The sequence below is a fragment of the Stenella coeruleoalba genome (assembly GCF_951394435.1).
Source record: "Stenella coeruleoalba genome assembly, chromosome: 18".
Taxonomy (NCBI): domain Eukaryota; kingdom Metazoa; phylum Chordata; class Mammalia; order Artiodactyla; family Delphinidae; genus Stenella; species Stenella coeruleoalba.
The window spans coordinates 20,840,107-20,852,690 of NC_137164.1; the positions used below are offsets into that span (position 1 = coordinate 20,840,107).

General features: G+C 49.3%; 1 protein-coding gene across 1 annotated transcript in view; it reads left to right on the plus strand.

Annotated features, from left to right (window-relative positions):
• Positions 1 to 6,673, plus strand: part of SIAH3 (siah E3 ubiquitin protein ligase family member 3) — a gene marked incomplete at its 3' end in the record, with an annotated part of 73,022 nt that extends 66,349 nt beyond the window's left edge. The window contains exon 2 of the mRNA XM_079903201.1: positions 5,999 to 6,673. Within this exon, the coding sequence (XP_079759327.1) occupies positions 5,999 to 6,673 (675 nt within the window). The remainder of the gene's footprint in view (positions 1 to 5,998) is intronic.
• Positions 6,674 to 12,584: the final 5,911 nt, after the last annotated feature.

Genomic DNA, 12,584 nt, shown 5'->3' on the forward strand with positions numbered 1-12,584 from the left:
TTTCTCTTTCTGACTTACTTCACTCTGTATGACAGACTCTAGGTCCATCCACCTCACTACAAATAACTCAGTTTCGTTTCTTTTTATGGCTGAGTAATATTCCATTGTATATATGTGCCACATCTTCTTTATCCATTCATCTGTTGATGGACACTTAGGTTGCTTCCATGTCCTGGCTATTGTAAATAGAGCTGCAAAATGAACATTGTGGTACATGACTCTTTTTGAATTATGGTTTTCTCAGGGTATATGCCCAGTAGTGGGATTGCTGGGTCGTATCAGCCTCCCTTCTTTGCAGACCTGATTCCCAACTAAGTTCCATCCTTGACTTTATCCCAATGTTCTGATACCTGCCCTGAAATGTTACTCCTCCCCGCTCTTCTCTCCTGTGTGTGAGATACATCGATAGCATCGCTGCCTTTCCCCTTCCCCCCTGTACTGAAAGCTTCACTTCATTAATTCTCACAAATAAGGGCATGAGCAAACTCAAAGCACATGCCTGTCGTTATTTTTTTAGAGCATTTATTCTTTTTGATGTGGACCATGTTTAAAGTCTTCATTGAATTTGTTACAGTACTGCTTCTATTTTATGTTTTGGTTTTTTGGCTGCAAGGCATGTGGGATCTTAGCTCCCCAACCAGGGGTCGAACCCACACCCCCTGCATTGGAAGGAGAAGTCTTAACCACTGGACCACCAGGGAAGTCCCGCACATGCCTGTCATTTGAAATTGGGTGCAAAACATCTGCCTTCAGCTGAAATGCATTAATTAGCATGGCTCGGTTCCTGGAATCAAGTGGAAGGAGAGAGCAGTCCTCCAAATGAGCTCACTGACCAGAGGGAACAGATGCTGGAGAAAGGGTCACGTGGTTTTCCAGGGGCAGGTTTCCTCTTTGGGTGCCAGGATATGTAGGGATAGCCATTACCAACCATGGGAGTGTGGCTGATGAAATTAAGGAAGGCATTTTTAAATTCAATTACACCCTCAGTGGAAATGCTCTCACTAATGCTTGGGGAGAGAATTATACCCAGTCCATAAAGCCTAACATTTCTAAACCCAATTTTGCGAATTATTCTAAAGGTTGATTCAAGGTCTCTCTTCCAAATGGGAAGTTAAATATGGCCAATGGAAGGAAGACATCCGCAGACTGACTGAGGGATTTATCAGCCTGTAAGAGTTTTAATTAATGTAATCACTAATGTTGCATTAACAGTTTAGTGAAGGAAAGTAATTACTCACACATCCGCTATCAGATGGGAAGATTAGAATTCATTTTCCAAAACGATTAGCATTTTGCCAATTAAAAGAATCCCTTCTCCCTGCCAGCAGCCCTGTGACCTCGCTCAGCCGAAGATCATTTAAATGAAACATATTTTGCATCAGAAGATAGAGCAGGAGAAATGGAGAATTAAGGCTGTGTTTATTCCTAGCGCCTTCTCAGGGCACAGCAAGCGCAGGGGTCTCCGTGGTTGACAATGTCTCGCTTTATTTGCATAGTCAGTCACTTTGGATTATACCACTGGCTGCTCTGTTACCCTGCAGCAATTAAACAACGGAAAGGCCAGTGGAAGACGAGGCCAAAAGGAAGCAAGGGGAGAGTCTGGGTGGAATGGCCAAGCCTAGGGTCCAGTGGTTGGACAAGTGCCAGGACTCACTGTTGCCCCATCCTGAGTGACAGCTGGAACCGGCTCTGTTGGTGTGCTTGGGCCATCATGCTGCCCACAGGGGCTCCCTAAAGTGTGAAGCTGTGTCCCTTGAGCCCTCCTACGGATGGCCCCTGAGTGTTGGGTGTCATCTCTGTGCCAAGACTTTGGCAATACGGTCCGACAGCTCTCCAGCCTCCCTCCTCACCATCTCTGGCAGATCCTCTAGTGACAGCCACTTGGAACTTTTCATTTCTTAAAAATCCCATAGTTGGGGCTTCCCTGGTAGCACAGTGGTTGAGAGTCCGCCTGCCAATGCAGGGGACACGGGTTCGTGCCCCGGTCCGGGAAGATCCCACATGCCGCGGAGCGGCTGGGCCCGTGAGCCATGGCCGCTGAGCCTGCGCATCCGGAGCCTGTGCTCCGCAACAGGAGAGGCCGCAACGGTGAGAGGCCCGTGTACTGCAAAAAAAAAAAAAAAGAAAGAAAAGAATCCCATGGTCTTTCAGATCCAGCTCCTTGGAACCTGTTATTCACCCCATCAGCAAACCTTTTGCCTACTTTGTTAGAGCATCACCCTTCCTGCTTCGCCCAGGGTAAATGGCACTGGGCACTGACTAGAATAGCTACGGCCCCCACTTTGCACACTCAGAGCCCCTCCGGTCCTGCACTTTTGCATTGTGTTATATTATACGAATCACGGTGAGCTACTGGGACAGGAACTGGGATCGTACTCTGCTCAGTATTCTCAGCCTGTGCTGAGGCGGTGCACGTGTCAGCTGCTGTATCCATTCTTGTCGAACGGCTTAATGATCGTGGGCATATATTAGCCCTCCCTGCCTCCCCCCTGTCAGCCTCATCAAAGGTCAGCCTAGGAGGCCCAGACTGGTCGGATCAGCTAACATCACAAAGGAGGGAACTGAGACATTTGCATACAGGTGGGCATTCCCTGTTCACATGTGCTCCTCACTGGTGAAGCGCTGTTTCCAACGGGGGCTGACCCTCACTGAGTGCACCGCCTGGGCTTCCTTCTGCTATGTCTCTGACTGCGTTTAGCCAATGGGAGGCATGGCGGGAGACTGGAGTCGGGGAAGAACGGGAGGTTGAGGTGTTTCTTCCTCATGCCCTCCTTACTTTGGTTTCACATCTCTGATACTAGCTGCACAGAACAGGATGGAGAAGACGGAAGATGCATCTGCAGAAGGGCAGAGAATAGCCCAGAGGCCATTTCTGAGATGGGAATTTCAGGATATTCCGTCATCATGCATCGGCATGGGACAGGAGGCCCCAGTCAAGTGCTATGTTGGGGTCTCCAGACCCTTCCGGTGGCCTGTGTTCAGCCCAGAGTGCTGCCCAGGTGCGAGGGTCAGCTGACCAGTACCAAGGCAGGCAGCCATGGACCGAGGGGGAAGGCCACCGAAACGCTTCATCCCAAACCGTGTCCAAATGGAAATACCTTACTGATGTAATACTTGATGTGGTTATTAAAGCTGTTTGACAGGCACCGTTTCATTTGATCCCCTGACAACCCTATGAAATAAATATTTTGCTGATGGGGCAACTGACTTAATCAAGGCTGCTGGACAAGTAAACGGTGGAACAGACCAAAGTTCGCCAACATCCAGCTGGTGATCTTCCCAGGCTATGATCCATACCACCTTTAACTGATCTGGGCTCCATTCCCATCTGCACCCCTTATAAGCTGTGTGACCCTGGGCAAGTGACTCAACCTCTCTGTGTCCGTTCCTTCATCTAGAAGACACACATAACATGTTTCTCTCGTGACTGCTGTGACCTAAATGAGGGTGGGGGGCTTCTCAGAGGCTGGGAGAGGGGACAGCGTTTGAGGCTTTCCATGAGAAGCCAACACCAGGTCCTCTTGAGCGAAACAGAAGAGGCTGATCTTCTGCCGGGCCTGTTGGGAGGAGTCCTTGCATCTGGCTGGTGGAGTGTATGAGCCTGGGCTACTTGTACAATCCCAAGGGATCCTAGGAATTGGCCCCCCTCCTTCACCGGTTGACTAAATGATATCAGCCACCAGCAGGCAGGTAGGAACTAAGCCAGATTTAACTTTTTTTAAAAGTAAGAAAATTGATCTTTTCTGTGAGAAATTAAATAACGACACAAAAAATATCTACTTTCCACAGCGCCTAACACTTAGTAGACTACATACTAGTTAATTCCCTTCCCCGTATTTAACACTAAAGGCTGAGTCAGTCTCATCACTAGCAGGATTCTGCAACACAGCCTTTCCATCAAGGGGAAGACACTGCCCCCTTGGGACAGGTGGCTTGGCGGGTGTGCAGGATGGGTGATGACAGGCTGCCCAGTAGCTGCCGCGCAGGAGCTACTGGAAGGGCCCTGTAGCTCACCCTCCAGGTCAGCTGGGCTCCCGGCGGAGGAGAGAGCGGGGGCGAACAACTCCAGAACAGAGCTAGTCGGGCCCCCAGTGCGTGTGTATGTGTCCCTGGGTGCTCTAAAGAAAGGGAAGCTCGCCAGGCCTCCACTCTCAGCCACTCTCTGAGCCCGAGGAGATGGCCCTAACAGCGATGAGTGTGAAAGACAGACCATCACCCATCACCCTGATCCTCTACATACTGGCAAGGAACTGAAGCGAGGCAAGTGCCCAAAGGCACCCGAAGTCCAGAGGGGCTTGGAGAGCGAACCCGAGGGCAGCCCAGAGAAGGCTGCCACTGCAGACCGGCCACCTCCCCTGCACAGCCCAGATCCCACAGACTAATTAAAGAAAAAAACCCTCAAAGAATGGGGGAGGGAGCTGGAGGTGGGATTATCGAGGGGAGGGCAGTTGCTGTGTTCAGAGTCATGAGGCGTGAAAATGAATCCCATCTTTCACTTCCCAGCTTTGTAACCTTGGGCACGTGACTACTGAAGCCTGTTTCTTCAACTGAAAAACAGGAATCACAGTCCTTGCGCCAGGGAGGAGCCTTTTCCAAACCGTAACTAATTAGATACGCGCTAATGTCTGTACCACCTACACCGAGAAACGCAGTGTTGATTTTGCTCACAGCTGTATCTCTAGGGTCCGGTCGTGGCAGGTGCTCAGTAAATGCTTACTGATCCCTGATCAGAAAGTGTTGTCACAGCTCCTGATGTTTTGAGGGCATTGGTGGGCACGTTGTCGTGAAGAACAAAAGGTCGAGAGAGTCTCAGGGTGGAAGCTGCCTAGTGGCGAGTCCCTGGCAAGTTGCTCTGGAACAGTGAGCCTAACGCAGGACAGAAGTGTGCCTGGTGGGGCAAAGTCCCAGGAGTCATAGCTCAGGCTCCCTCCCTGGGGACTGTGGTCCAGCTGCACACAAACAGCTCGGGGATCCATGGTTGCCTTACTACCCAGAAGGGCACCGCAGATAGCACAACCCCTGGCAGCACTGGAAGGACAAATAGGTATTTACCAAAATTTTGTTCTAAAAATAATAGTAATGATAAAATAGAGGGAAAAAAATCCATCGACTTCCAGTCCCTTCACAAAAATATCAACAGTATCAAAAAAGCACAAAAAAAAGTGATTTCTTTGTTCTTTATGACTAATGACCATCAATGCAAGTTATTTGAAGGGTAAAACTGCCTGAGTATCTAATTGAAGAATCAGAAAGGCAGAAAGATTGCATTTTCTTGGATGAGTTTTCAGAATCTCAACCACCCAAGGCATCCACCGTGTCCCTCATTGTTTTAAAGTTTTGTTTTCTTTTTTTTTTTTTTTTTTTTTGCAGTATGCGGGGCCTCTCACTGTTGTGGCCTCTCCCGTTGCGGAGCACAGGCTCCGGACGCACAAGCTCAGCGGCTATGGGTCACAGGCCCAGCCGCTCCGCGGCATGTGGGATCTTCCCGGACCGGGGCACGAACCCGCGTCCCCTGCATCGGCAGGCGGACTCTCAACCACTGCGCCACCAGGAAAGCCCTGTTTTCTTTTTTAAATATACTAATACGTTTGGAAAATCTCTTCTTGCAGGAGGAATCTCTTGAAGAAGCTTCTATTTCCGATTGGGTAAATTTACATTCTATACTGAAATGAAATGACTTGGAGAAGACTTCAGCATCTAAATCTGGCAAAACATTCAAAACAATGAATTCTGTCTCATTAAAATATTTGTCAAAGCAGATAATAACAAGTGTTGGCAAGGACGTGGAGAAATTGGAACTCTCTTAGATGCCTGATGGGGATGTAGAACGGTGCTGCCGTTTTGGAAAACAGTCTGGCAGGTCTCATTTTTTTAAGAAATAGAGCTTTCTCTACCGGTAAGGGAGAGTCTGCTTTCCACATTCTGAACACCGGGGGAGTCTCAGCCAGGCTGAGAGACTGATCTCACCGCCACTAACGTTCTTCTCTTTCGCCTACAGTATGTGTCCGGCCGATGCGCCGTCACCCAGAGCGCCCCGGAGCCCGGCAGCTTCCCCCCTCACCTCCTCCCCCCACTCCTCCGCCACCACGCCCGCCAGCCCCACCTCCGCCACCACGCCCGCCCTCACCACCACCCCCCGCACCAGGAGGCGGGGCTACACGCTGCCCAGGTGACGCCCTGCACCTGCCCCTTGTTCTCCTGCCAGTGGGAAGGCCACCTGGAGGTGGTGGTGCCCCACCTGCGGCAGATGCACAGGGTGGACATCCTCCAGGGAGCCGAGATCGTCTTCCTGGCCACGGACATGCACCTCCCGGCACCGGCCGACTGGATCATCGTGCACTCCTGCCTCGGCCACCACTTTCTGCTGGTGCTTAGAAAACGGGAGAGGCATGCAGGGCACCCCCAGTTCTTCGCCACCATGATGCTCATCGGGACCCCCACCCAGGCCGACTGCTTCACCTACCGCCTGGAGCTCAACAGAAACCACCGGCGTCTCAAGTGGGAGGCCACCCCCAGGTCTGTGCTGGAGTGCGTGGACTCGGTGATCACTGACGGGGACTGCCTCGTCCTCAACACCTCGCTGGCCCAGCTCTTCTCCGACAACGGCAGCCTTGCCATCGGGATTGCCATCACTGCGGCGACGGAGGTCTGCTCCTCGGAAGCTGAGATGTGAAGCAGAGGCCCCGGACGGTCACGTGCAGTCCCCGCTTCCCCGAGGAACTCTGCCTGGGCCCTTGGATCTCAGAAGGCCAGGACTCCAGGCTCCTTTCTATCCTTCTCCCTCCTTCTCTCCTTCCTTCCTTTCTTTTTTTGTCTCAGGTACTTTGTGGTATTTGGTATTCGTCTGCCATGGGCATTATATTACGTAAACATCTTGTGATTCAAGATCTGGGTGTGAGGTTTGTCCTGATTTGTTGGTATAGTTTTATAGAACACTTTTAATCGGATTCAGTCAGAATGGTGATTTCTCGCCACCGTCTCCTTGCAATTCCCTTCTCCGCTGCTTCTAAATTGAGCAAAAGTCACCAAGGTCACAAAGCAGACTCTTGGGGTTGAAAGGAGACAGTGTCCAAATCATTTCTTCCTTCTCTTTTTAATCTATTTCAGAGTGAGCTAACTCTGAAATGCGTGCCGACAGCAGATTAGGGAACGGGACCTGGCCAGCTCGGAGGTATGTATTTCAGACCAACCAGACGCAAGTCTGCCACCTTCCCAGGAACCTCAGGGGCCACGCTGCCTGGACACAAGGAGATGGCGTCTCCTCCGAAGGCCAGGGCGCCGGACTGCAGGCGTCACCACGCCATGTGTCCTCTGGCTTGATCCCGGGGCTGGGGGGAACGGGCAGAGGTTGAACCCTCTTTTGCCAGGCTGTTATGAGCTTGCTGTCAGCCCGGGCCATCTTTTCCTGCTCCGAAATCAAAGGCCTCAAGGGTTTGGTGCTTTCTTGAAAATCTCTTTGCCGTCTGTTGAGCAATTCATAGAAAAGGATGGGCAAGATGCAGGGGAAGAGAAGCAGTGGAAAAAGCGAAGGATAAAATGAATCTCCCACCTCTGGGAGGGCGTTCTCTCCTGAGAGAGCTTTATTATCAAGTTATAAAATCCACCAATCCTTTCCCTGGGGTGGAGCACGTTTGTATCAGGCAAAGAGCCCTCTGTGCCCTTGACAGTTCATAAGCAGAACCACGATTCGGCATCAAACACAAGGAACTTGAAGGGTGCGACCAGGTCCTCTGACCTGAAGGGCTGTCCCCATCACTCAGACACCTGAGAGGGTCCTCTTTCCTTCCCTTACTTCTAAAACGCTCCGAGGGCCCCGTTCAGCACACACACGCTATCACTGGTCAGTATGCGTCCAGCGCCCCGTTGCAGTATGAATGAAGAGGCCACGAAAATCCATACTGCCTCCAGGCAGATGGCCTTCTCTCATTCGGCTGTCAGAACACTTTGCCAACCTCTTCTTGTGGAAGTCTCTCGTGTTTTTGAAGAAAGTAAGCATGTTCAGTGGAAGCTTCTGATGGAAGCTGAATACCTGTAAGCCTTCCCAGTAGGCCCTCTTCCCCCTCCTTTTGGTTATTTTTGTTCTCCCCTCGGCCAATCCCTGGTTGCAGCAGCTACACGGGGCCCCCAAACCCCACACGACGCTCACCAGTGGACCCTTCACCAAGCAGACGTTGCTCTCGGCCCCGTTCCCTCCCCTGGCCATCTCGGCTGGGTCCTGGCAGGCCTCCCAGTGAGGATTTAGTTTCGGGCAGCTTTTGCCCTGAATGGCCATCAGCAATCTTTTCTCTGCCAAAAATAATTGATCCAGAAACACAACACCCTTCCCCCCAACAACTGGGTAATCCTGCAGCCACCTGTGCTGCCAACCTGCGGCTCCAGCTCTGCAAGGGCAGGGTCGGTCGATAGAGGAGCTCGGAACGCAGCCCCCTCTAGTTATACAGTAACCACTGGGGCCTGGGATCTGAGGTTTTGTTCTCTAAGAGCCCTAAGGAGACCAATAAACATCGTGTCACTGATTGAGGCAAACGCCAGGGGCGCAGTCCCAAGGAAAGAGTTGTAAGCTCCTTTCTCTTAGTGCTGTCAGAACGTCCCACAGGGCACCAGCATCCCCCACCCAGAACCGCACCGCCGGCCTGGGAACAAGCTGAGGCTGGCTGGTCCATGTGAGGAGAGACTGGCTCCTTACTTTACCCCCAGGCCCTTCCCCAGAACCTAAGACCTCCTTGGCTATAAGTCTGATGCCTCCAGAGGCTGCATTCCTTCCATGGTTCCTGATTCTCCACCACTTGGAAAACATTTGTGTAGCGTCACAGGTGCCCCAGATAGACAAACAAACCAAACCTCGTTAAGAGTATAATTACCATCCACGGGGCCTTAGGGCTCGTGCCAACGCCACCTCTGCCTTCCTGTGGTGCCAAGTGAGGAGAGCCTGACCGAGAATAACTTCAGGCTATTAGTAGTGCACACAGGGCTGTATTATGAATAAGTGATCCCAGGTCGGAAGGGATATGTTTGGTTCCTAGAAACCTTTAGATTACAGGGTAGAGGTGTGTTATTTTCATCCATCTGTGGTGCTCCCAAGAAGCCCTTCCTCTCTATAGCCATGTGTGAAGAATTGAAGGAAAAGGAGCGAAGTGGAAACAAGGCACAGGGATTAGAAAATGGCACCAGCAAAGTGTGCTGTGTTGAGCTTCACAGTCACAAAGGGTTCCCTCATTTGAGACTCAGGAGAATCCTCGTCAGCGTCCTCCGTATACGAAAAACACAGAAGTTCAGAGACACGAAACGACCTTCCCAAAGTCACACACCAAGTGTGCTGGGACCACAGCTTGAACCTGGCCCACCGACTGCAAACTTGGTGTTCTGGCCAGAGGAAGACGAACACAGAGTAGTCAGCACGTTCCCACCGCGTCAGTGGACTGGGGTCCCGAGGGTCCACTGGGTCTTGGTTCGGGAAGCAGGGAGAGTCTGAAGTAGCTTTGCTTTGAGAGGCATCTCAGCTCGAAGAACTGGTCAACCTGGAAGCAGGGGGAGGGGTGGGGGGCAGGGGAACCAAGGAGTGGGGTCTTCAGTGGCCTCAGGCCCCTTCCTGTATCACATCGCCCGCTGCAGGTTCCTCCTTTTTAGGTTCCCAGGAGTCCGCTCAACACAGAGTCCTGGGATCTGACTGCCTCATGCCCACCCAGATGCCGACTTGATACCCACCCTCTGAGGAGTACAGTCAGCCCTCTCTGTCTGCAGGGGGTTGGGTCCTCGATACGCCCCACACCCCCACCCCTGGATACCAAAATCCACGGATGCTCGAGTTCCTTATACAAAATGCCATAGTACAATCGAAACCCACAGATGCACAGGGCCAACTGCATTTGCATTTAAAAAGTAGGCCTAGGGATATATGTGAAAAGAATCTTAAAAAAGAGTGGATATATGTATATGTATACCAGATTCACTCTGCTGAACACCTACACAACATTGTAAATCAACTATACCCCAATACAAATTACAATTAAAAAAAAAAGTAGGCCTCGGGAGACGGCAGCCCTTAACAGCAAGAAATGAGTTACCAGCATTTGAACTTGAGGCAGGAGGTGTGAAGAGAAGGTCATTCCTGCCCTTGAGGCTGAGCCTGCATAAATGGTCAGTGCAGAATGGAAGTCAGGCCAGGCAAAGAAGATTGCCTTTAATTATCCTTCTCTCCATGTACCTGCAGCTGGGATAGACCCCATCACTACCTGTGGCTATCGTGGACCTTTAAGAAACGGATCAGGTTAATAATAATAATAGTACTCATGGCTACCACTTATTGAGGGTTTACTATGTAACCTAGTGAGCTAAGTACTTTGAGCATATTATCTCATTTAATCCCCATAACAACCTTATGAAGCAGGTACTATTATTTCACCCATGAAGAAACTTAAGCTAAGAGGGATTAGACACTTTTAAGGTCACACAGTAGCAAATGGTACAGCTGGGTCTGGAATTTAGCGTGTCTTGCTCCAAAGTCCAGGCTTCAGACCAATACCAACTATGTCATTTCTAGAAATTCATGGACCCAAGGCTCAGAAGGACCAGTCATAAATTCTGAATGGCACAGAGGCCTTTAGTAGAGTTGATTAAATGTGCCCTTTCATTTCTTCCCTTTCTCCCTCTTTTCCCAGACCAAGACAGAACGGTGTGCTACAGCTGGCTTGTGTAACAGTTGTTAAATTTTTTAGGAATTTTACAAACTGTTAAGCACAGCCACTATCAAAAATTAAATTATATAAATTTACAATTAAATAAGTTCTATTAAAAAGAAGGTAATAAATACTCAAAACTCATCACTTCCTAATTATTTCACTACTCTTATTTTCCATGCTTTCAAGATTATTTACCTTGATCACATGTGTGTGGTGAACATACTATATAATGATGCGCTACCAACCCCATGTTTGGTGACATCATGGTAACTGCTTGAAACTGGCCACGGTGGCAGTGTTCACCCTATGGAAACTGTCAATGCTATAAGCCAGGGTGTTTCCCACTTGGAGAACTAGCTGTGAAAACCTTTACCAGCACACCACTGCCTGGACAGTTCTGGTGCACATGGCAGGGTGGGGAGAGGGGACTTTGGAAGGAGAAGCAAGATCCTGGTGGCCACGCTGACAGGGATAGAGATAACAGCCAAGCTAGCCAAATAGCAAATTTTCGGGAAAACACAAACTGTTCCGGAGAAGGGGGTCTGACGCCTCTAAGCAACTTCAAGGGCACTCCCTGCCCTATTCCAGATCCTTCCCTATTGCTGTTAGTGTGGGAAGTTCTATCTGATGACTTTCATGGAAAACTTATGGTTCCACAAAACCAACCTACTGCAATCCCAATCCCAAAAGTAGGACCAAACTCTACAAAATTAGAATCTCCCATTGCTTGTTCTTATAGGTCATTTTTCTTACCTCTGTATATAGAGCAAAACCTAAAGAGATATTTTACTTTGCAATTAGAGATTGGAAATATCCAACATCTGAGAATGACACAGTGGGCGGTAGTTGCAAACATCACATAAAATGTATGACCACAGAAATAGGACCCTCACATCCTCAAAGCTGAAGGACAAAAAAGGGAACAGATCAGGGGATGTTACATGAAGAACAGAGCCTAGCGCTAATCTGGCCACTTCACTGCAACCCAACAAGGAGCCTATTCACAATCCATAGTCTACCCAGACCGATACTCTTTCCAGATTAAGGGTATGGTTCCCACTAGGATACAAGTCACAAGGAACTCCAGGCTGAGTGCCCTGTAGCAGGCAGAATCTCCAAGGTCAATAGTGAATCAGTTACTCTGATCCCAGTGGCTTCAACGTAAGTGAAAGAAGTGAGGCTTGTTGAAGCCTCCACTTGGATGCAATTTCTGGTGGAAGGGGAAGGGACTGTGGACTGGACATCAAAGACGTATGCTTCGATTAAAGTTCAGCTACAAATAGCATCAAGAGTAGAGTCTCCTAGTAGATTGTTAGACCTTCAGATTATTTGTTCTGAAGATTTCCTTTAAGGATTGGTGAGCTCTCTAGTGTATTAACCTGGACAATGGCCAGCCAAGAAAAACTTCACTAAAAAGAGATCCAAGAAATCTGTCGTAGATAAGCGTTGATTTGTTTCCCCCAAATCAGATTATCACATGGGTTACCTACATCGGTTAGGGTTTGTGTTTTCCAATATTGTATGAAAATATTTAACCTTGAGTACTGTACTATAAACACTCCCCTCCCCTTTTTAACCTTTTCTTAGGGTATTGAGATGAGACAGAGAAAGGAAATTGAGAATCACTTTACTTGATCTGAATTGATGTATATATAATTTTCTAGGCTTTCTTATGATGTTAAAGACAAGAAGCAGTAGCAGATTTAGAATTCTACTTTCTCTCTACTCTGTCTCCCATGAAAAATGTCATTAAATTGCATTTGATATTGTTTCCTCGAACCTTTGGAGTTGTTTGTTGTTGTTGGGATTTTTCTTCTCTCCATAGGCTACTGTGTGACATGAGGGAATAGAAATGAAACGCGATACCCGACAGTGCAATTATCAGAAATTCACCAGCTGCCACGT